Source organism: Delphinapterus leucas, chromosome 3 (genome assembly GCF_059928025.1).
Source record: "Delphinapterus leucas isolate spDelLeu-1000000601 "Yukka" chromosome 3, BTC_Dleu_Yukka2, whole genome shotgun sequence".
In the NCBI taxonomy this organism is placed as follows: domain Eukaryota; kingdom Metazoa; phylum Chordata; class Mammalia; order Artiodactyla; family Monodontidae; genus Delphinapterus; species Delphinapterus leucas.
The window spans coordinates 35418792-35444868 of record NC_143131.1 but is presented as its reverse complement, the minus strand read 5'-3'; the positions used below and the strand labels follow the sequence as shown (position 1 = coordinate 35444868).

At 39.6% G+C, this 26077-nt stretch overlaps 1 protein-coding gene across 1 annotated transcript in view; it reads right to left on the bottom strand.

Annotated features, from left to right (window-relative positions):
- The window catches only part of C7 (complement C7), a 53359-nt gene that overhangs the window by 6726 nt on the left and 20556 nt on the right, over positions 1-26077 (bottom strand). The window contains exons 7-15 of the mRNA XM_022598537.2: positions 25812-25982; positions 24282-24525; positions 22110-22220; positions 18842-19008; positions 16096-16324; positions 13363-13534; positions 9531-9618; positions 7224-7356; positions 2976-3167 (exon numbers count right to left, since the gene is read on the bottom strand). Coding sequence (XP_022454245.1) covers positions 2976-3167; positions 7224-7356; positions 9531-9618; positions 13363-13534; positions 16096-16324; positions 18842-19008; positions 22110-22220; positions 24282-24525; positions 25812-25982 — 1507 coding nt within the window. The remainder of the gene's footprint in view (positions 1-2975; positions 3168-7223; positions 7357-9530; positions 9619-13362; positions 13535-16095; positions 16325-18841; positions 19009-22109; positions 22221-24281; positions 24526-25811; positions 25983-26077) is intronic.

Genomic DNA, 26077 nt, shown 5'->3' with positions numbered 1-26077 from the left:
GGAAAACGTAAGAGCTTTAGACATGACAGGAAAATCTCATGAACAAGGAAGGCATAAACTTGTGAAAATGGTAGCAAGGTGAAGTATGCCTGCCATGTCCAGCAAGGTCTCTAGCAAGTACTTATTCTTTAAACATTTTTCTTTGAAATGGTATTATCTTTTATTTTTTTTTACACAGCAGGTGCTTGTTAGTCATCAATTTCATACATATCAGTGTATACATGTCAATCCCAATCGCCCAATTTGAAATGGTATTATCTTAAATGCAACGTAGTATCCTGAATTGGATCCTAGACCATGAAAGGGATATCGGTGGAAAAACTGTGATGTATGAATAGAGTCTGTAGGGTAGTCAATAGTATGGTACTATTTAATATTAATATCTTGGTTTTGACCAACTAAATTGTGTCAAGGTATGTAAGGTGTTAATATTATGGGAAGATGGGTAAAGGGTATATGGAAACTATACTTGCAAATTTTCTGAAATCCTAAGTAATTCCAAAATAAAATATTTTAACGGTATTATCTAGATCAATGCTTCTCAACCAGGGGCAAATGTTTGCCCCTGGGGACATTTGGCAATGTCAACAGACATTTTTGGTTGTCACCCCTGTGAGACGCTACTGGCATCTAGTGAGCAGAGACCAGGGATTCTGCCAAACATCTGATAAGGCACAGGACAGGCTCCCACAACAAAGAATTATCAGGGCTCAAATTCCAGTAGTGCTGGGGTTGGGAAAGTCTGATCTAAATGGATCAAAACTGAAGTTCAGTGATTAAGCCATGTACATTAGTTCTGTATTATTATTAGCAGTTTATTTGCTAACCGTTCATAAGGATAGAATTTCAGATTTTAAATATTTTCTAAAAGTTATTATAATTTCTTTGCGGAAAATCGCTTGTAGAATTACCTACACCAAAGACTTTTGCATTTAAAAAGAATATAGCTTTGTTATCTTCATGGCTTGACTAACCCAAGTAAACACACTCTTAGGACCCACCTACAGTATGTACGTTTACTATTTTAAAATCAAATATCTTCCCATCAAGACTGAGTACTGATGCGGGTGCGGATAAATAACGGGCTAGTGTTTAATGGATACAGAGTTTCAGTTTGGGAAGATGGAAAAGCTCTGGAGACGGGTGACAGTGATGGTTGAACAATAATGGGAATGTACTTAATGCTACTGAATTGCACATTTTTAAATGGTAAATTGTATGTTGTGTATATTTTACCACAATATAAAAAAGACTAAATACTTGTACATCAGGTATTTTAAAACTCTGGAGGCTGACAAACCTGGAACTTTTGGTTTGTTACAGGCTTATTTTAAGGGTAGTTATTGTTATCTAAGTCTTCTGAAAAACACACAGATCTGAAAAACACCCTTAATTAAAACCTTAATAGGATTTGCTACTGAGTGGGAGAAAATTCATACCAAATGTGTTATAAAGTGACTGAAAGAGACATTTCAGAAAAAAACAAGTATATAAAGTATATAATCTCATTTGGAAGAAAAGAGCAACCTCATCAACTGTACATTGTTCTCCTTAATTTTAGCATTATTGGTACAGGTCCATTACTTTATCCCAAATAAACTCATAGTTATACCTCAGTGCATGTAGAAAACAAAGCAGCTGTCTCTGCTCTGACAGCTACAGAACATGTGAGAACAGGCAGGGCAGACATTCCACTGGACACGCAGCCCTCCCATTCTGTCCTCTGTGATCTATTTAACACAATCAGTCACAGAGTGCTCTCTTTTCAATTGTGAAGATCTAATTCACCTAATATTACTATTCATGGAATCAACTACTTCATCTTCACCATAGAAGACAAATTTCAGCATCGAATTAAAAATTATATACTCAAGAAATAAGAATATCATATAAAATAGAATGCAAGTGTGATTTTCCTCTTGTTTTTAATTGTACAAACATAATATTTTCCATTTCTTAAAAGAAATGTAAAGAAAGAGGAGGTTATTCTGAAAACAAATCTATCCCATTTTAAGTATCTCTAAAAGAAATAGTTTGGCTTTCTAAATCTCTTCCTGCCTTAGCTTCTTAAAAGACCATTTTATACCAATGGACTTATTTACAAAACAGAAATAGAGTCACAGATGTAGAAAACAAACTTACGGTTATCAGGGGGAAAGGGGGGAGAGGGATAAATTGGGAGACTGGGATTGACATGTACACACTACTATGTATAAAATAGATAACAAATAAGGACCTACTGTACAGCACCGGGAACTCTACTCAATACTCTGTAATGGCTTATATGGGAAAAGAATCCAAAAAAGAGTGGGTATATGTATATGTATAACTGATTCACTTTGCTGTACACCTGAAACTAACACAACATTGTAAATCAACTATACTCCAATAAAAAATTTTTTTAAAAACTATTTTAATTTGCCATGTGTTCAAAATACTGGACATTTGGATTTCTACCTGTAAGAACAACTTCACAAACCACACTACTTTTCCTTCAATAACTCTGCTTTGCAGGGTTATATGTAAGTGCTTTTATATTTTCAATTTCAATACCACTAATAAACTCTAAGAGCCCAAAAATGAAACATACAGAATTTTATATAAATTATGATCTCAACTCTATACTTCATAAAAGTACATTTTTAAAAATCAGGAGGAAACCAGAAATCAGCTTTTAGAAATTCTTTATTTTCTTGGCACCTTAACAAATATAAAGCTAATCTTTGATATGAAGGATTTAAGTTAAAATTTCAGAATCACCAGGGCTATTCTTGCCTTTCCTTGAATTCTGTGAGTCTATCTGTGCCATGTGCAAAAAAGTCTGTTACCCACTCTATGAACTGACCTCCTTCTTGTAGCAGGGCAAGGATGGAGGGAGTGACTCCGTTATGGAGGTTCAGTGCCTTGCAGAACTGCCGCAAGGACTCTCATTCCCTGAGTGTACGTGTCCTTGGACAGACCCAAGAGTCACTCACCTTTTTGCACACACTGGACGTTCTTCATCTCAGGGCTCCACTTAAGGCTGGATCCGCAGAGAAATGTCGAAGGACCTTCTAAGGACCTGCCACCTGAACAGGAAAAGGTCACCTTCTCACCAACGGTGTAGAAAGGTTTGTGGGGATGACTCTGTATGCCATCCATCAGTGCAGGTAGAACGCAAGCAATTTCTAGAGAGAAAAGAGAGAAGAATACAAGGGTCACTGCTTTCCTAAACCATCTTTTAAAAGAAAAGTGACAGCCTTGAATGGTGCTGATACACTTGCTCTGCTTTTTCTAATTAGAGGACAAGGAGGAAGAGGTGAGTTCACTCTTAGGATGCCCTGAAAGACATATCCCAACATGCCTGGCATGTTAATGACATGAATGACTGAAGGCCAAAACAGTTCCCATTCTCTCACCCCTGCCCTCAAAGCCATGTGACAACTTAAAATGGATAAGCCTTTTGGAGTCCTGAAGTCCAGCCTGCTGTTAAAACCAGACTTTTTATAGCTGCTACTTCTTGTCTGGTGAAGTCCCACCAGAAATTTCCCAAAAGCTGTGTTCATTTGCATATCATTAGCATGTACCCAATTAGATATTTTGCTATCTGAAATCTTTAAAGAACCACCTTTAACCTTGCAACCATAAAAGTGTTAAATCATTTTTGGTTTCCCAGTTCTATCTTTTCTTATTCCATCACATTCATTAGCTCAAATCTTCTACTTGAAAAAACAACAAGGAGAAGAACGAGAAACATGCATAGTCATGGAAGGTGAGTCAGAATTCATGATTAAAAAAAAAAAATCTTGCCAATCTCTCTAGTGGACTTTGGACAATATTCTACAAAGTACTGCTTTATTTCTGCACCATTTTAATCAGACAATCCATTCATTCATTCAAAATCAGCATTTATTGAGTGTCTATATTTTGCCAAATATGCTGTGTGCTACTAGGGACACAAAACACTAGTCACATAATCTGCCTTCAGAAAGCTAATAATTTAGCTTCAGATTTGTTTATTTCTGGCCATGACACATTTGCTGGTTTCACATGAATGCTCCCACTAAGACATATAGAAAGGCTGTACAAAGTTAGAAAAAGTATTTCTGAGAGCAACAGACAACAATCAGAGCAATGGAAATTTGAAGGCCCAAGGCTCTAGAAAAAGGGAAATCTAAAGTAGTGATTACAACGTTTGGTAATGTTTCTGTCCTTGAGGTTATTTGTAAATTTGAAAAAAAAACATTTTTTTTTTAATGTGCTGAAGGGCTGCTAAACTAAGGAGAAAGCTGCAACTCAGAGGCTGAATAGCTGCATAGAGTTTTTAGCAGTCTCACAGGGCTAGGAGACCAAAAATTAGAGTCCAGTCCTGTTACAAAGGAGGAGCCTCAGTAGAAATCCCATACTTTCCCTTATGATCCCTTAATGGATACAACCTAAGATAAAGGTAAAGCAGACATAAACAAGCCTTGTTCTTGCCAGAAACAAACCTAAATCTTTTCTAGAGGAAGATAATACCATCCATATGTATTTTTTTTTACATATAAATCTGGCATTCAACCAAAACTAATCTAACATTCAAAAATACAATAGAGGGGCTTCCCTGGTGGCGCAGTGGTTGAGAGTCCGCCTGCCGATACAGAGGACACGGGTTCGTGCCCCGGTCCGGGAAGACCCCACATGCCGCGGAGCGGCTGGGCCCGTGAGCCATGGCCGCTCAGCCTGCGGTCCGGAGCCTGTACTCCGTAACGGGAGAGGCCACAACAGTGAGAGGCCCACGTACCGCAAAAAAAAAAAAAAAAACCACAATAGAAACATCTACAGCAGATCCAGATGATGGGGTTAACAGACATGGACCATGAAATAACTATGATTAATATGTTGGAAAAATGAAATTAGAAGATGGAGATTATCAACAAAGAATTAGAAAGTATAGAAAAGTAGACAAATGGAATATCTAGAATTGGAAAATGAAATTAAGAACTCAGTAGACGGGCTTCCCTGGTGGCGCAGTGGTTAAGAATCCGCCTGCCAATGCAGGGGACATGGGCTCGAACCCTGGTCCAGGAAGATCCCACATGCCGTGGAGCAACTAAGCCCATGCACCACAACTGCTGAGCCTGCGCTCTAGAGCCTGCGAGTCACAGCTACTGAGCGCATGTGCCACAACTACTGAAGCCCACATGCCTAGAGCCCATGCTCCGCAACAAGAGAAGCCACCACAATGAGAAGCCCACTCAAGGAAGAGTAGCCCCTGCTTGCTGCAGCTAGAGAAAGCCTGCACACAACAATGAAGACCCAACGCAGCCAAAAAGAAACAAATAAAATAAATTAATTAAAAAAAAAAAAAGAACTCAGTAGAGTTCTTGAAAGCAGGTTGTCACAACTGTAAAGAGAATTAATAAACTGGAATATAGATCAATAGAAAATATTTAAAATGAAACAGAGAGAGAAAAATTGATGTAAAACAAAGAAATGTAGGGAATTCCCTGGCAATCCAGTGGTTAGGACTCGGTACTTTCACTGTCTTGGGCCTGGGTTCGATCCCTGGTTGGGGAACTAAGATCCTGCAAGACACAGGGCATGGCAAAAAAAACCAAAACAAAACAAAGAAATATATATATACACACACACACACACACACACACACATATGTATATGTATATACATTCTAAAAAATGTATAATTTGTGTCTCATGAGGAGACTTGAGCAAGAATGAGACAGAGCAGTATTTGAGGACAAAGGTGAAGAATTTTCTAAAACTGACAAAAGACATTAAAGCACAGGTTCAAGAGTGCTTTGAAGATCAACCAGGACAAAGACAAAGAAAATCACACCTAGGCACATCGGAGCAGAGTTGCTTCTGGAAAAGAAAAAAAAAAATCTTAAAAGCAGCCAGACCAAAAAAATACAATTTTCAAAGGAGAAACAATAAACTTGAAAGTTGACTTCTCACTAAAAACAATGAAGTCAGAAGGCAATGTAATAAAATCTTTAAAGGTTTTAAAGAAAATAACTTCTAACTTAGAATTCCTTATCCGGTAAAACTATCCTTCAAAAGTAAAGATAAAATAAAAACGTTTTAGATGAACAAATACTGGGACAACTTTTCACCAGTAGATACACAATAAAGAAAAAGAAGCTCCTCAAGCAGAAATGTCTTATTAATCTTTTAAAAGAACTAAAGTTTGGCTTTAATACTCTTAGCTAGGGAATATTTATATTCTATTTTGGCAATATTGATAGTTTATTTATTCCCAAGGACTCTAGGGCAGAGAGACAGACAGAAAGAGAGAGAACAAGAGGAGACCTTTACAAATCAGTAAGAAAAAGACTAACAAACCAACAGAAAAAATGCCCAAAAGATTAGACAGCCACTTCACCAAAAAAAGTATCCAAATACCCAATAAATATATGAAAACAGGCTTAACATCATTAGTCATCAGAAGAAATACAAATTGAAAAATACAAATTGAAAAATAAGGTATTGCTACACACTCACCAGTATAGCTAAAAAAAAAAATTAAGATAGACAATATCAAGTGTAGGTGAGGATACAGAGCAATCTTGACTTCTCAGATTCTGTCCAGGATGTATATTGGTACAATCACTTGGAAGACTGGTAGCATCTACTAACTCTAAATGTATGTATACCTGACAACTCAGAACTTTTACTAATATGTATGTACTCAAGAGAATAAAATGTACCTGTGTGCACTAGGACTTTCCTCACATAGCCTAGACCAACTGATATAGGATAAATACATCCCTGTAGTGCTGTCTATCCATCTGCTGAAGAATCTTATATTGTAGCACAGCTGAGATAGAAACCAGAAAATAGCGTTAGGGTGATACAACATGCAGAAGCACTTACTCAGATGCCTACATCTAAACAAAATAGGATCAAAAGCATTAAAGAAGTAGATTGGGTAAATCCCTGCTAATTAAACTCTAAAGAATATCCTGATGGTCTTAACCAGAACTGAGCTCCCTGACCTATTCTAATTTGCACCAGAAAATTTACAATTGCAATAAAATGTGCCTCACCTAACAGGAGCACTAACAACTAGAGAAAGCTGAGGGGTTTTTCAAGATATTCCTGAAATTTGGACAGGATCATATAAGCCTTTCAGGAAAAGGAGATCAAGACATGGGCATATGGTAAGCAGTTATATATCCTGATTTATTCCTTTCCACACTATTCTTTCATCTTAAATTATATACTATAATCAAGGCCACTCACTCTGACAATGCATTTTCCCAACAAGCCACTGTAAATTTTCTCCACATCTGGCAACAGGGTCTCCAGCAAGAGAGTATCCTTCATTGCAAGTATACACTATGTTTTTCCCAACAGGAAACATGGCACCTTCATCCTAAACAGAAATAAAAGATGGAGAGAGGAAGACTATCTCTTTTGCATTAACAAAATGTTTCTTTAGATATATTCAGCCTATAAATCATGACTTCTTTAATCATCAGGCAATCTACATTCAAATAACTCATTTTGAAAATTGTCTGTAAAATTATTTTTTCCTGTAGAGTCTAGCCAAAACACTGGTACCACTATTAATTGAAATAAAGCTATTAATGCCACTGTACTATAATTTATTGGCAGCTCCCCAAAACCAAGCATTATACTAAATATTTTACTGAAATTACTTTAGTGGTCACTGCTCAAGTAACTTCTATTATACTTTCAGGAAAGCATCGGATTTTGGAAATGTCCTCGTCAGTCAGCTCTTCCTAGTGAGGTGTTATGGGCTGTCCATTGGCAATACTGCCCAATGTCATTATGAACAGGCAGAAATGTTCAAATGTCCTATCAACATGTTCACGAAAGTTTGAGGTTCCCATTGATGACTTTCAGGGGAAGCATGATGTAGATCTTCACCCACTACCCTCCCCAGCCCCATCCTGTAAGGGAAGTGATGCTGAGGCTGAGTCAGATTCAAGGACATGCCATTAGCCTATGATGCCAGGAGGTGAGATTTCATTGTGAAGCAAGGAAGAATCTGAAGTCTGAGCCTTGAGGGAGTCATCATTCTTGTTTGGTGTCTCTCTTGGTTCCTTTCCTTATCCATCTAGCTCTCGGCTACTCAAGAAGATGGGGAAGAAAACTGGTCTGGGAGAGGGCGTGGAGCTGGACCAGCTCTGCTGTAGGCAATAGAATAAAATTCTGTGGCGCCTTCTTCTCACAGACAGTCTTGCTCTTCCTGGCCCAGTCTGGCTCCATCATGAGAGTTGGTAGGAAAAAGAGTACCCAGATTGGCATTGTGATTTGAAGAAAATGGGGAAAGATATTTGATTTGCCTTGGTTCTAGCCCCTAGGCCTTCCACTGCCTTACAGAAGGGACTTCTATATGAGAAAGTCTAACTCAACAGTGTCTAAACCTGGCCGTCTCTGTCAAAACCATTAGTAACAATTAAAAAAAAAAAAACAAAACTCTCAGGCTCTACACTAAACTTACAAAATGAGAAAAAAAAAGAACAATGGGCAAGCAGCAATCTATTGTTAAGTTTCCTGGGTGCCTATGATGTAGCCAGTCCACGGGACAGTGTTTGGAACCCCCAGCTCCTTACAGGACACCACATGCACTACAGTTGAAGACAGCAGCTTCGTGGTTTGCTGAAGTCTATGAGTCTGCCTGGCCTCATTCTATAAGCATATTTCCTTCAGGAACTTCATGGATTGTAGTGGGACAATATGAGTGTTAGAGAGTCTAGGTTCGCTTTCTCTCTCTCTCCATACACACACACATACACATCTCCCAACAGTACCTACATTTGGGGAAATTTCAGCAAACACTCAGTGAGCATATGTTCAAGGGTCTGGCATTTGAGAGGCAAATTCTTCACGGAGAAACCAAGGCTGGTGGCATTGAGAAAATCCTGATGAACAATAGCTCCTATGTACCATGAAGAGATACTTCCTGATGTTTGGAGCCAAAGCCTCATCGTAAGAAGTAGTGAGGAGAGCACACGAATTAATATGGCCCCAAAGCCATATTAATTTCCCAGAATGACAAATGGCAGATGACTTGTGTTCCTTCCTGAACAAGAAAATTGCTCAAGTATAATACAATGACCCATATCTCACCAGACACTGGCTAAATGTCTTACTGGCCCCTGGAATAAACCTAATGCTTTACCCCAACCCTTGTATTTATGAAAAATTTAAAAAGACTCCTTGCAGTGAAAAGAACCAGGTAAGTTCTCTATGCTGAAAAACTTGCTTATAGATCCCTACTTTTGTGTTCAGAATGGAAATGTTTATCTACCCTCTGGCATGATTACATTTCTAATTCATTGGGTGGCGATATTTCCTTTACCACAGGAGATATATTACCTCCTGAAGAATTCTAACCCCCTTGGGCCAAAGAAGAAAACTCACAAACTAAAACCCTCACTGCTAAACTAAAACGCACACATAAAATGTTTTTAGCACTGTTTCATCATGGAAGGAGGAAATAGATTATGACATCAGTAGAGAGCTAGAACTTGGAATGAACAGTGTATGTAAAGGAAAAAAGTATCTTTTATAACCAACTTGAACATATCCGTCTTTCAAGGCAGGAGGTGATGGACAGAATTCTGTTGGAACCAAAGACAAAGGAAAACAATGTGGTTCAAGCAATCTGAAAGGAAAAGGAAAGAAAACATAATTAACATGATGGACTTTCCACAATCTAACAAATATTTTACAGCACAGTGAATTTTTCATTTGCATCTGAAGGGACTCCATCAAGTAAGTAGTGGACACTGCTCTGTGATGTGATCTTTTTGTCATTCTCAGAATAAAATATCTGATCACATCCCATGATAGAAAACACAAATATCAACTCACGCTTCCAAAAGATAACTACCAGATCAGTAGTATGGAAAACAAACAAAGAAAAGAAAAAGAAATAAAGCCATTGGACAACACATATGATTTATGGGATTCCTAGAGGTCACCTGTCTCACACCCACTTTTTCTCCTGCTATTTGGTTCTTAAATACCTTTAATACAAAATTAATTCTGTATTGAAAATAAGGTAATTCAAGTTTGTGATCCTGCGAGAGGTAACACAAAATAATAACTATTTTTGACTGAGTGCTTACTATGTGCTAGGCATCTTTTTTTTTTTTTTTTTTTCCGGTATGCGGGCCTCTCACTGTCGTGGCCTCTACCTGTTGCGGAGCACAGGATCCGGACGTGCAGGCTCAGCGGCCATGGCTCACGGGCCCAGCCGCTCTGCAGCATGTGGGATCCTCCCGGACCGGGGCACGAACCCGCGTCCCCCGCATTGGCAGGCGGACTCTCAACCACTGCGCTACCAGGCAAGCCCATGTGCTAGGCATCTTGACAGATGTTCAACAAATGTGCCTCAGCTCAATTCACACTCACAGTAACCCCATGAGATAGGTGGAGAAAAGGCTCAGGAAGTTTGAATAACTTGTCCAAGGTTATAGAGTAAAAAATACCAGGGCTGGATTCATGTCTAGTTAAGCTCCTAAAATCATGCTATTTCTACCTCTCACAAGGCAATCTCTAGGGGAGCTCACAGTAATTGAAACCGAGCAGGGCCCTGTGGGACTCCAAGGTACAGAGGCCTTTTTCGTTCCCCATTTCTTGTAGGCAAGACTCCAGCCTCCATGACCTTCCCTGAGTTCCAAAGGGCAGATTTGAACAGTTGCTAATCAAGGGAGAAGCATCCAAGTAACCACCTGAGGCAAGATTAAAGGGACCAGAGAGACCTCCCTGGTGGTAGAGTGGTTAAGAATTCGCCCTCCAACGCAGGGGACTTGGGTTTCATCCCTGGTCAGGGAACTAGATCCTACATGCTGCAACTAAGGAGCACACACACTGCAACTAAGACCTGGTGCAACAAGGATAAATTAAATAAATAAAACTTAAAAATAAATGTTTTTAAAAAAATTTTTTTAATGTTTCATTGCTGAATCATACCCCTGGGTTAGAGTTCTTTATGCCACACCCCACTCTTTAATACTCTGCTTATTAACCTTTTCTGATCAGGTATTGGCAAAAATTCTAGAAAGATAATTTGAATGTCGAGTTGAGGAAATGTGTAACATGATTGGGTATCTGGTATTAGCATAGGGAGGTGAGATGCCTTATTCCTTGGGTGCTTTGTAATCCAACAATAACCAATATCTCTTGGCTGAGGAAGCTGGCAAACATATGAGACTCTGGTAGGAGGAGAATGTTGCCTTCAAGAGCACAGATCTCTGGGAATATGAGGGTCTCTGAGGAGACCTCTCCCTCCGTGGGCGTGTTTCCTCTGCCTGTAGACATAAAGCTGGATGGACAGCAGCATCCTAGGGAAGCACTGAGAGAATTCTCACTCTTCTTGGCGCTCAGAGGAGAGGAAATATCCTCTTCTTCCTTAGTACAAAAAGGAAAATTATGCTTATACTTCACATCTGAGTTTCCTCAGTGTGTGGCAAGAATATAAGGAACTCAGCTCGGAAGGCGGCAACATTCACAGGCTATTTGTAAGGCTTCCCCTCAGATTTCCTGTTTCTGGAGTGGAGATAATACTGGTGTAGAGTGACCTCAGAGGCACTGCTGAAAATCACTGTTTAATGATAGATGTCATTGTTATCATGATTATGATGCCAGAATCTCGGCATCTCTGTACACCAACGCCGAATCAAATCTCAGAGACAGAGTTCTGGGTGAAGTAGAAAAGGATAGCTTTTGTACTTTGCCAGGCAAAGGGGGACACAGCGGGCTCCTGCCTTGAAAAACTATGTGTGTCCCCCCACTCCCTGCCAGAGGATTTGATGAGGGGGTTTATAACAACAGTCCAAGGGTGGGGTTTCTGACAAGATCAGAGTGTGTGCAGGGCTTGTCCTCTCTCGTCTCCAGTAGTCGGGCTCCTAATCTTTTCTCTTTATTTTTTGCGGTACGCGGGCCTCTCACTGTTGTGGCCTCTCCCGTTGCGGAGCACAGGCTCCGGACGCGCAGGCTCAGCGGCCATGGCTCACGGGCCCAGCCGCTCCGTGGCATGTGGGATCTTCCCGGACCGGGGCACGAACCCGTGTCCCCTGCATCGGCTGGCGGACTCTCAACCACTGCGCCACCAGGCAAGCCCGGGCTCCTAATCTTGATGAGCTTCTCTGGTCCCTCCTACCAGAATCCCATACGTTTGCCAGCTTCCTCAGCCAAGAGATATTGGTTATTGTTGGATTACAAAGCACCCAAGGAATAAGGCATCTCACCTCCCTATGCTAATACCAGATACCCAATCATCTTACATATTTCCTCAACTCACTTGACCTTCAAATTATCTTTCTAGAATTTTTGCCAATACCTGACCAGAAGAGGTTAATAAGGACAGTATTAAAGAGTGGGGTGTGGCATAAACAACTCTAACCCAGGGGTATGATTCAGCAACGAAGCTTTTTTTTTTTTAATATTGATTAATTGATTGATTTTTGGCTGCGTCGGGTCTTAGTTGCCCTGTGGCATGTGGGATCTTAGTTGCCGACCAGGGATTGAACCCGCAATCCCCTGCATTGGAAGGCGGATTCTCAACCACTGGACAACCAGGGAAGTCCAGCAATGAAGCATTTTTGAAGATAGCTTTTGCAAGGTCCTGGCAAACAGGAAGTTAGTATCAGACACCTGGGCTAATCAGTGAAGATGTTTGCTGTCTCAAATGTATGCTTCATGCTTAGTCCAAAGTAAATAAATAAGAGGGAGTGGGGGCTTCCCTGGTGGCGCAGTGGTTGAGAGTCCGCCTGACGATGCAGGGGACACGGGTTCGTGCCCCTGACCTGGAAGATCCCACATGCCGTGGAGCGGCTGGGCCCGTGAGTCATGGCCGCTGAGCCTGCGCGTCCAGAGCCTGTGCTCCGCAATGGGAGAGGCCACAGCAGTGAGAGGCCCGCGTACCGCAAAAAAAAAAAAAAAAAAAAAAAAAGGGAGTGGTATATCTGAAAAATAATGCAACTATTAGTGAATGCCTACTATATGCCAGGCACAGTACAAATCACTTTATATTCTTAATCTCAGGCAATATCCTATTATCATTGTATCTACTATTTTTATCCTAACTTGCCCAAGTTCACAGAGCAAGTAGGTGGCAGGTCTGCCTGATGCCAAAGCTGCTGCTCGCATCCACTGAGCCAGACTGCTTTCCAGTTCCCCAGCCTTCTGTAACACCTGCGTCAGGAAAGCTTGAAGCACACAAGTGCAAATTGGCCACAATATGCCTCTCCTTCAACTGACCCCAATGCTAAGAGCACAGCACTCCCTGATAAAAATCACCATTTAAGGTTTAAATCTTTCAATAGCAGCAATCATGTATTCCGTGCTTACTGCAGAGGGCACTGAGTTTTACATAATTGCCAGGAGGTCTGGTCTCTATTACCGCAAATGCTCCAACTCCTGGTCTTCGCATTGTCTGGTTTCTGACATTTCTCCAATGCAGGATTTCCCACCCTCACTGGGAGGTGGGTTATTGCATTCTCGGCTCCTTGTTTTCTTCCCTTGAACACAGGGGCCCCAAGAGGACCAGCAGCTCCACCCTCCATCAACCCCTCCTGTAAATAAGAGAGACATGGTTCAGAGAGTACTTGGAGAGGAAGATTTCAGAGTTCAGTGAGCTAAGCTTCCTACTATGTGGTTATTGGGGGAGGGGACGATCTGGGGTTTATTACCTTCACTCTGTTCACTGAGGTCTCCACAGTGGCCAGACTGTCTCTGCACACTGACTAGGATTGCCCGTATTAAGGCCGCATTAACAAACTTCTTGCAATACTACCTTAAATTTATTATTTTACAACGGTTTCAAAGCACTTTCACATGCATTTTATCATTCATTTACTTCTTACAAGAACAAATGGAGGTGACCAAGAGGTCTGTTAACATTCTCATTTGATAGGTGTGGAATCCAAGACAAAGTGGTTAAATGATATGCACAATGCTGTACTGGTGGGCAAGAACCATATCCAGACTGTAACCTGGTCTTATGGCTGAGTCCAGGCTCTTTTTATCACCCCACAGTCTCTTAGTAAGGCAAATAAGTTCCTAATGTTAAAGCAGTGATTGGGCATGAGAAGAGCATAGTCTATTGCAGTGGTCCCCAACCTTTTTGGCACCAGGGACCGGTTTCATGGAAGACAATGTTTCCATGGACTGGGGAGGAGGGGACGGTTTTGGGATGATTCAAGAGCATCACATTTATTGTGCACTTTATTTCTATTATTATTACATTGTAATATATAATGAAATAAGTATACAACTCACCATAATGCAGAGTCAGTGGGAGCCCTGAGCTTGTTCTCACTTGCCACTCACTGATAGGGTTTTGATCTGAGTCTACAAGCAATTGATTTATTATGGTCTCTGTGTAGTCGAACCTCCCTGCTAATGATAATCTGTATTTGCAGCCGCTCCCCAGCACTAGCATCTCCCCCTCAGCTCCCCCTCAGATCATCAGGCGTTAGATTCTCATAAGGAGCGCACAACCTAGATCCCTCACATGCACCAGTTCATGCTGTGAGGGTTTGCGCTCCCATGAGAATCTAATGCCGCTGCTGATCTGACCGGAGGCAGAGCTCAGGTGGTAATGAGAGCTATGGGGAGCGGCTGTAAATACAGATGAAGCTTTGCTCCCTCGCCTGCCACTCACCTCCTGCTGTGCAGTCCGGTTCCTAACAGGCCATGGACCGGTACTGGTCCATGGCCCGGGGGTTGGGGACCCCTGGTCTACTGGGTACTCCAGGCTGCCAACCCCAGGGCTGGTGCTGTACAAGATGAGGAAATATGTAAGTAGGAAAAATGCTTCTACCTCCTGTCAGCACCCTTCTTCAATCTACAGGCACCTCCTCAACTTGCTCTGGCCACCTTCTACCTCAGGGCTGGTTCACAGCTCACAGGTTTTAGTATTTTTCCCATCATATTCCTTGGAGGACATTAGAGAGAATTTGAAGCATATTCTAAGAGCTTTGCTTTCCTAGTTAGAAACTGATCTCAGGAACTATTCCCCCAAAGCATTACTTCTGATAATAGATGGGTGTGTTTACTGCTCCTTAGCTATTTCTACTGTGTGACCTACATCCCTCTTCCCTCCACTCCCTCCACAGCCACTCCTCAGTATCACACACAAAAAAACTAAAATAATTTGTATAATTTTTCCCATGATCTTCCTTACCCTTTCTTCCACAATTAGAAATCGAGTTAATAATATAGTCCCCTGAGTATGTTAATAATAGGTAATAAGAGCTTGAGGTATTATGACTGCTACTCCACTCCTCACAAGCAGGGGGAGCGTCCATTTTATCAAATAGCTGTAAATCTAAGCCTCAAAGGAATGAATCGCAGTGGTGGCATTTTAGTTTACCAGGACAGGCCACTTGGGGAGACATTTGGAGGCAAGGATGCTTTCTTGATGCTTGTCTATAAGTAGCCGTGGTTTAGCCATGTACTTATTCATTTATCAAACATTTATTAAGTGACTTTATGAATCAAGCACTATGTCAGGCTGTGGGAATAAACAAAGGAATCAAACAGTTCCGAATTTAAGAAGTAAGCTTTCTAGAGGACAGAGACACACAAATGAATATAAAAATAAATATACACAAATCATCTCATACTTTGCCTACTCATAAAGTGAACTTCACATACTAAATACCTAAAACACCAAATGCACTGTTGAGCACACAGCCAATGTTCAACAAATATTTGTGAATGATTGATTGGTGGGACATAACACAAAATAGAAGTAGAGGTGTTTCCAATAGCTTGCCACCAGAAAGGTTAGTCAGTGCAGACACAAGCTCTGTAGACCTAAGTTATGACAAAACCTTACTGAGATGACTATGGAAGGATGGAAGGTGTTTCAGGCATAAATCTGTTCTAATGGAGAGTGGAGAGTAGAAGGCAGTTCTGTTAGTTCAGATGGGAAAATAGAGAGATAGCAAAGGGCCCGACCTCAGTAGCTACAACCCGGAGGTGGAATAGGGAGGGAGAGACAAATTCAAAGCCTTATGAGACTTCCCCTTCTCCATACCCGAGGAAGCACACTCTCAGGGGCCAGAGGGAAAGGGTAATTCCCTTTTCATTGTGTCCAGCATAACTTGAGAGAATGCAGCACACTGACCTGCTTGATCCCCTACGAGGGCTCCTTGTTCACACGCCACACCAAACGTGTATGGTTTGCAATGGCACTCACACTGGGTCCCCTTCACAGTGGCCATGCCACCATTTTGACAAGGCCGGCAATGACAGGGGTCAAATTCATCGAGATATTCCTCAATGGCCCGTTTCAGGTATAGCCTTTTCACAGAGGCACAGGGTACTTCCTTTACCAGCTCATACAAAGGTGTCAGCTACACAGATAAAGACATCACGGTCAGTAATCAGGGTTTGGAGCGAGAATATTTTCCTTTCAGCATTTTGGCTCAATCTCCACTAAAACAAAATCAAAAGCCACTCTTATCTTAATTCCAAATATTTCTTGTTCAAATAAAAAGAGAAAGCAATTCACTACCTTTACAAGACAAACCTAGGGAAAATTAGAAACAGATAGGGAGGGAATATTTTTTTGTATTTTGTGTGCATACATAAAATTTTAAAAAACCAACAGGATGTTCATTTTCTAGCTACTGAAAGATTATTTTGAAGACAACACATTTCCACTCCTGCAGAGGATAGAAGAAAAGGAAATGCACTTAAATTACAGTAAAGAAGCAAATGCAATTAAATTTGAGATTAAATATCCTGACTCTGAGATACTTAACATATCTCTCTAATGGAGACTATGATTCTCTATCCCTGAAGAAATTTAAAACAGGTAGGCATTATCGCTCTGGGTTGGACAGTTCTGATGAAGAGCAACTTCAAGACCGGAGATGGATTGGCTAAGCTCTAACAATCTGCTCTCCCAGGAACAAAAAGGCTCTCGTTTGTAGCCTTTGCCAATTTCTGCTGTGTAACTACTCTTACCATGGCCAGTTTCAGGCTACCACCATGATGTCCCTGAGCACGGAGCTGGGAAGAGATCTGCACCATTGGCTCTTGAGAGAGTCAGAGTGAGTTGGCTAGAGCACCACTGCGAGTACGGAGATTAGCTCAGAGGGTCACATTGCCCTCCATCTCTGCCCAAGCTCTTCTGAACTGAACAGTATTGCATGGTTATCTACCTGTAACATGTCTCTTCTTTCTCTGTCCCTTTCCTGTCCAACTAATAAGTTAACATAGCTATGACAGTTACAGTCCTATGTGGGAAAGCACATAGTTGAGAATGGAAAAGAATGTCTGTTTTTTACCCTAAACAACAATTTAGGATTTTTAAAGATTTGTATGAGATACTGACAATGAAAATAGATCATTTTGAATATTAATGAATGACACTTTAAGGTAAGACTTCCCAGGAAAAACTGCCCCTCCCACTGTCACTGTTATTGGGAGGCAACTGGGCTCAGTATGGTGTCAGGAGGGTACCTGAGGAGCACTCGTAACTTTTGAGTTTATAAATGTGTCCAAGTTTCTTAATCTCAAAAGTCAGGTTGGGGCTTCCCTGGTGGCGCAGTGGTTGAGAGTTCGCCTGCCGATGCAGGGGACGCGGGTTCGTGTCCCGGTCTGGGAAGATCCCACATGCCGCGGAGCGGCTGGGCCCATGAGCTGTGGCCGCTGAGCCTGTGGGTCCGGAGCCTGTGCTCCACAACGGGAGAGGCCACAACAGTGAGAGGTCCGTGTACCGCAAAAAAAAAAACACGTCAGGTTGGACCTGGGACACTGCCTGACTCCTGTGGCAGGGAATAGATTATAGAATCACTTCTGCTATAACATGTATTTTGAAAATGTGAATTTGTTCCATTGAGATTGAGATATTAAAAAATAAAATGAGTATATCACAAATTTTGTGTTTTCTTCTGTACAATTTTGTCCATAAGAAACATGGGGTGAACACAGAAAACTGCACACAACTGAACCAAGCTGCATAAGAATACACAAAACACTCACACACAAGCACACATCTCAAACACCCATCTAGTTCACCACCTGTATAATAAACCACACCAACCACAAATGGTGTTACGACTGTCTGTCATTTCTGATAGCGCTCCTTCTACCACTTCACAATAATTCACAATCTGTAACCCTCCCATCACCCAGCAAGCTTCAGATCCTCTTCTAGGTAATGTGCCACCTTTGTTGTAGTCCGTGCATTCCTTAAAAATTTAACATGTATAAAACTGCTACTGTTTTTATTGGAGCCTCTTTTTTTTTTTTTAATGAGTGTCACAAAAGTTTTTGAGTGTTGTGTTCCTAACACATTTTTTCCCATAAGCCCTGTGGTCTTTATTGTGCAATTTTGCCTAGCTCTCTGATTTTTAGGAACACATATGTTGTGTTATAAAAGAACTGACTGTGCCGATAAAACATCCTAAAATTCTGCCAGCCAAATTGATTCTATCTTTTTAGAACTAATTTGCATGACCAGGAGCCTACAAGCCATGGCCACAGGGAGAAAGGTGATCTGACAAATGTAACACTAGACAAGCCCTTAAATGCCTTCCTCTTGCAAGAATCTATAACTCCTCTGAATCAGGGACCAAGGAAAACATAATCAAATTTAGGTCAAAAGCTTGAAATGCAAATTTTAGCATTAATTTCTCTTGGGATTTACAAGACATTTAACCTTTACAACTGAAATATGGACATACAAGATAATGAAACTTGTTTCCTATTATGTATGCATTCATTTTACTATACAAAACATAACTGGGATACAGAAAACGCTAATTACAGCCTTCTCTGTTTAACCACCTTAATTTAATCTCATTTTCCCAGTGCAAATAAATATGACTGCTTTTTGGTGCTTTCAACAGAGTGTCACATACCTTTTGTTTTATGATTTGCGGAAGTTCAGTCACAGATCCTGCCCAGCGAGAATATCTCCATTTGTTTCCAGCAGGGTTGTCCAGTTCCAGGTAACTAAGGCCAGACACAAGGCCAGGACGTCCCCCTCTGACAAATGGGACCCCTCGTAACACATTGCCCTGAGTTCCTACTCAAGGAGAAATCAAACGAAATAAGTCTGGATGCACAAATGAAATGAGAATGAGCATATGAAATTGAAAGTCAATGAAGTAACACAACCCATTCAACTGTATGACATTCTGGAAAAGGCAAAACTATGGAGAGAGTAAAAATACCTGTGATTGCCAGAAAGTGGGGTAGGAGGGATTTTTAATATTTTTAGTGGATTTTTAGGATCTTTAGAGGACTTTTAGGGCAGTGAAATTGCTCTGTATACTATTATGGATACATGTCGTTATGCATTTCTCCGAACCCACAGAATGTACAAGAGTGAACCCTCATGTAAACTATGGACTTTGGGTGATTATTATGTGTCAATGTAGGTTCATCAGTTGTAACAAATGGACCACTAAGGCCTGGATGCTGATAACGGAGGAGGCTGTGCCCGCGGGGACAGCAGGGATATAGGGATTCTCTGTACTTTTTGCTCAATTGTTTTGTGAATCTAAAACTACTCAAAAAAATAATATCTATTAAGAGAGAAAAGAAAAGAGGCACAACCATTACCTAACAGTAGATGATTATTAAGAAATTATTATTCATATTCTTAATGTTCTTAGTGTAAGAAGAAAATTTGTTATACAGGTGACTATCTTGTTTCTTAGAAGATACATGTGTGTATTTAAGGATGAAACATCATGACATCTGAAACTTCCAAATGGTTCAGCAAATATCACAAATATTTTAAATATATATTTATGCATTGCTAAACAGTCAACATTATAAATACTATATGTAGATATATATATATATATCAAAACATCAAAATAATAATTATTGCATGTAAGAGGTGGGTACGTTGGCATTTTTTACTATGTTTTTTCAACTTTTCTGTATGTTTGAAAATTTTCATAAGAAAATGTTGGGAGGAAAAAGTTCATTGCATCTGGAATACTAACAGTAACCAAAATGCTATTAACAGGCATATATTAACACATAAAAAGTGTTCTAAAAAGTTTGAATACTAATCAAATCCTTTTTCTCATTTCTGTGCCTTATAATTTCAGAAATATTTTCATCTCCGTGTCTAATTGATTTCCACACTGGTCATGACCGGAAGTTCCTAACTTGCTGATCAGACTTACGTTGATTTTCATTTCCTTTTTTAATTAAATTTTGCAATTTCATAACACTTTCATAAAATTTTGCAAATTCAAAAATTACACTTTTATCATCAGAAGTTATTAAAGTCTCATATTTTTAAAGAACTGCCTGAGTGCTTCCTCATCTTCCTTGTTAGTTACATTTTAAAATGCAAATAGTCACACTTTTAATGCAGTGTATTGCCAAGTTCAGTCCCTGAACTACTGGAATCAGAATCACCTAGAATGACTGCAGATTTCTGAGCTCCAGCCAAGACATAGAAGGACGTAGCTGAGAGAAAAGTCAAGTACTCAGCATTTGAACAGGCTGCCCCAGGTAATCCTCTTGCATACCAAAATTTGAGAATCACCACCTAAACTGACATGCTTGTTTACAAACTACAGAGTCTAAGAAATCAGCTTTTATATTTATTTTTAAGCCTGTAGCCTCTCTCTCTACACCTCAGTGAGCTCTGTGCTCCAGCTGGCCCTCTTCCCCTAGACAATCAGCCTGGGGCAACAGTGAAGGGCCCAGATTGTGAAGCCAGACATTGGAATCTTGTGCCTGACCCCAACTGTGGTCTTGGGCAACCTTTCTGTGCCTCAGTGTCCCTGTCGGTAAAATGGAAATATGAATAATACCCAGTTCTTAGGTAGGAGTACATTGGTTAATTTTTGTAAATCACTTAAAATTGTGCTGGGCACATCATAAGTGCTACATGTTTGTTAAACATAAAATAAAATAAGATAAAACAAAGCAAAATTAAAATAAAATAAAATCAGAAAGCAGCTTCCAATCACCAGCCCAACTGATAACTGATGTCAACAACTTCTCAAAGCTCCCACTTTCATTTCTATTTCCAGATCAGTGTATTTCCATGTTGTTCAAAAACTTGTCCTCCTCCTTTGTCATATCAGGTCCAAGAAGACAGGCACTTTTCCTGGCATATTCACTGCTGTATCACCAGTGCCTAGAACAATTTCCGCGTGCACTATAGGTTCCGTAAATAGTTGATGAATAAAGTAAGTGAATGAGGAATTAAGCCTGGCTTAACACTCTGTCTCCCTCCTTCTTGCAGTCATCTGCTAAAGGATCCTCACTTCCTCGATGAGGACTTTAGCACCTGGGTCAGTCTTCTCCTTCATCCCATTTTCTGCCATCACCCCAAGAGAACTTGAGCTCTAATGCTGCTCCATGGCTTCACACAATGCACCACAGTCTCATTTCCATCCCTACTACACTAAGAATCTCTTCATTTTAAGGCAATTAAGTCTTAATCACCAAATCCAATGACGTCTTCAGACCTCCTCTTACGTCACTTCACTGTAGCATTTCTCGCTGTTGATTTCTTCTCCTCTACCTTCCATGTTACTCATCTTTTCTGGTTCTTATCCTATCAGATTATTCCTTTTCAGTCCCTCTTCTTTCGCTACAACTTTATATTTGTCATCTTTCATTTAATCACTCCCTGTATTAACGGCATCCCTTGCCATCAGGATGAAACCCAAACTCCTTAACATGGCATCTAGACACAGTCTAAATCAGCTTACCCTTCCAGTTCCTTCTTCAATCACTCAAGACTAACACACCACCTCCCGCACTCTGCCACCACCGTCACCACCACCACCATGCACCAAAAACTTTTAACTGCACTGAGCATCCATGTCACAGAGTGAAACTGAAGCTTCTCCTCTTGCTGTCATTTTTCTAGGCTTGTTTGTCAACCTTCCTCATAGGAAACAAAGATGGTGTTCACTGAGGACATAGTTACAGTACACAGAGATGCCCAGTGAAATTTCCACTCTGCATGATGGATCACTGCCATGACATATGACAGAGAGATCAGAGGTAAAAATAACCAAGTATTTCAAAAACACAAAATAGAACACCCGCTAGAATTTCAAAGGCCCTTGGAGACCAGGAATTAACCACAAGAAAGAGGGATGGAAGTAAGTTTGTAATGAAAATTACCCCCTTCTCATTTACCTGCAGCCAATTTTAAGGTCTCTTCCATCTCCTTGCATGTGTGCTCTGATAATTTAAACAAAAACTTGATATGTGAGGAAGCACATTTCTTCTTCTTCTCTGAACTAAAACCTGGGGGGAAAAATTTTAAAGGTGCTTAGTTTCCACATTTGTTGAAAATCTCCTTTGAGATGCTGGCCAGGTGTGAGAGTGGCATAAGAGGTTGTTTCCTATCACTGGGGCCATATAATCAAAAATATACTATACGTACATTTTCAAGTGCTCTAGAAGGGTCAAGGGGCAGAAAAAGTGATATTTGATGTTTGTTATAAACAAAATAAGATACATGCATTATATTTAGGGGTAAAGCATCACATGTCTGAAAATTACATTCAAATGGATCAGCTGCTCTTGGCTTCTATTAACTTTGACCAGAGGGTGGGGGTGGGTGAAACAGTGGAGGGAGCAAAAACTGAGCACCTCACAGAGTGATACCTTTTACCCAACTGCAGTCAGCTTCTCAGGCATAAGGCAAATAGGTAAAAGTAGATGTGCAATGGCCTCCAGCCCACCCACTGGAGACCCCAAAAGCTGGGTTCTGGTTCTACAGCAATTAATTCCTAAAATCTTAGTTCTAGTGCCTCAGTCTCTCCATCTTTAACATCTCTGGTTTCTACATTTTCTTCCTATGACATATAATCTTAGATGGTTACAATTTCTACTCATTATCAAATGGAGTTTTGCCAATGCATTTTTTTAAAAGAGGATAGAAAATAATAAAGGGTAGAAATATATTTTTATATAATTTTACTAACTATATTATAACAAACTCAGTATTTCTTAAAGAACAATTGGGGGCATATAACATATCCCAGAATCCTTGATTAATTTCACTTAAAACTTTTAAGAATAAAAACTGCTCAAGAGTAAAATTTTTACTCAAAATTTTTTTACCAACTCAGAAAGCTTAAAAAAAAAATCCTCTTCGTTTCTTTTTAAGCGTTAAAGAAAAAAAAAATGGTCATGAAACTGAGTTTAGATCAAGCCCCTTTCTGGATTAATTCCTCAAAGAAATATTACCTCTGTTGTTGCTACAAAAACCTGTGCTTGTGCATTCATTTCCAACCTGCTGAGGTTGGAAAAGCTCACATTCTAATTAAATCTTAATTGGTAAAAATTAAGCCCAATAGAAAAAAAAAATAGTCAATGGAAACACAGAAAAATATTGTAGCTCACTCACAAAAGAAGGCTACAAGACCTCCTCTGAATCTCAGGTAAGCAGTCTTACTCTCCTTCAAGGTGGTAAGAAAGTCTTGACTGAAGAGTAAGATGCTAACAAGATGATTTGGGATGGAGAAGCAAGTGTGGCCACGAGCTTCAGGACAAAGTTGGAAAGGAGCAGGTTGGACTTGGAACGTAAATAAGCCAAAAGGTCTCTGGAAAGGAGGAATGGATACTAGGACACACACTCTTCTCCAACATGGCAGCAGCTGGTGAGGAACATCCCCTCACTGTGAAGTCAACCAAGTATGAACTCAGTAGCATGCCCTGAGTCTAACAAAAAGCAGGCAATTCCTGCAGCAACATAGCGTAAGGAAAAAGCTAAGCTGATGCTGGAGCCAGTTAGACCGGCTTACAATCAGTATGCCCTTGGATTTCACTCGGTAGCAGTGAGGATTATTGCTAACATAGGCAACCTGCCTGTCTAGAAGAAGGCATCCAATAAATTTAAGCTATTGTTACAACTTTTAGGTAGTAAGCAAACTCACGATATCCAGAGCAGATTTTTTTTAAAGGAATGTGAGTGGTAAAGAACAGAGGTGAATAAGAAAAGACTTCATTGAAACGTTTTGATTTCTGCAATATCAGTAAACTCCTCATTAGTTTTCCTCGAGGAATATTACTTAATCTGAGAAACGGGGAAGATTAAAAAGTATTCTAAAAATCCAATCAACACCCTCTAGAGAGAGCAATAATGATAATGGCTTAACTCTCACTTCAGGGTACTATCCAAAAGAGTAGGCAGGCTTTTTCTTAAACCCTGGAAGATTCTGAGTAGAGTATAACAGATTCTTGCAAGTTTTGATTCTTTTGCAATTTAATCTCTATTTGTCATATTTCAAAGCTCTAAAGTTTAACTACTAATTACAATCCCTGCGATACTTGTATATAACAATATTTTTAATACTCTACCGCTTTGTTTGATTTTTTCTGAGTCCAAATAAAAGATAACTTTGTATTCTCCTCCTAAGGACCCAGACTGAAGATAATGTGTCCCATACTGGTCGATCAGTCTTCGATAGGCGCTGTAGTCATACAGAGAGGGAAGGTAGGAGAGTTCCTTCCAGAATGACTCAGCAAGTTGTAAAAAGTCCGGATTGTTATTGATAAACTGAGCCACTTCAACAGTGTTCTGAAGAACCAACAACTGATAACTCTATAGGAAGAAGAAAGAGTAAAAGGAGTTTTAGGATGAAGACTAAAAGGCAATGGAAGTAGTTCCTTGTCCAATGTCTCCATCAATAGCCACCTCCATCAATGCAGACTAAATGAATTTTTATTTTTGATGCATAATGAGGTCTCTTCTGGGCCCACCCACTTGAAGCAATCTAAGGAATTTTCAGAATCCCAAACAGAAATAACATCTGAGTGATGACATGGTAACTGGTTTTATACACACCTTTTAAAACCCCCAAGACCAAGTTGTTATGCCCTCCTCAACTAGGAAAAAAGATTCAACGTTTTTAACTGCTAAATAATCTCACAAACAGGGATATAATATCCCTAGAGTCCACATCGTAACAATGACTTATAGGTAAGGTGACCATATAATTTATCTCCCATACTGGAGTATTTACAGGGTAAGCTACTTTATAACGAGGTCTTTTAAACCCTTCCTAAGCATCTTTTCATGACGTCCAAGACAGAGCTACCTTACACCAAATCCTCACTTATGTGAACAATATAATATGGGTATAATAAATGTTTTTACAGCTCATATTTCCACAATTAACTTCTTAGTCATAAAACAAAATTATATTCCTTTATACCTCGCTTATGTGATCTATTAATCAAGTTACTGACTTTAAGAATGAGATGAATTATGTATATTATAAATGATGATCAGCCTGAAAAATTCTTCAGCAGTAAGTGTGAATCAATTAGAACAATTCATTTCAACTGTTCAGGTTGCCCATGATGAAAGTTTTAGTATCTCAATACAACAGAGTATCTAAAATTAAGTCTTTTAACCTCCTCAGATGAAAATGTTGGTATCTCCAAAGTAATAAAGTATTTTAACATCTTTTATTTTCATGCACCTTCTTTAAAAAACTCTAGTATTAGTGTTTCGGAAGCACATTTCATTGGATTTTTGAAATTGTATATAATACTTAAAATAGTAGCATCAGTAATCATGAATTAGAAATTTAGGTTAGTTTTAACTAGAAGATTTGAAAGTAATAAGTTTTTTTTAGATTTTTAAATAAGAACAAATACTTCAATGAGAAAATAAAAAGTGTAACTAAATGTATTATCAAAGAGAATTAACAAGACAAAAACCATACCTTTTAAAGAAATATATTGGATTATCTCTTTGAAGAAGATACTGTGCCCTAATTAAAAAATGAAAGCTGATTCTTTTAGTAAATGCACTTCTGTTAATGTTAGAAATACCTAAACCAGTAAAATATGGAAAAGTTAACTAATATATTTCATACTAACCTTTTCCTTAAGGATATTTTCAGTATCTGAAGAGTAGCTGTACGAAGAAGATGAAGAACTAAAAAAGAGGAAGCGTCCTTGACTAGATGATGAATGTTCTGTTGATGTATGTTTTACATAAGACCAGGTACTATTGTAAAATTCATAATTAAAATCATTATTTATTTTCACCTATAAAGAAAATGAAAAAGTTAGATCTCTGGGGCTTTGTTTTTGAAATGTTCTATGTGATCCAGTAGTGGATTTAAATTTCTAATTCTGTTCGA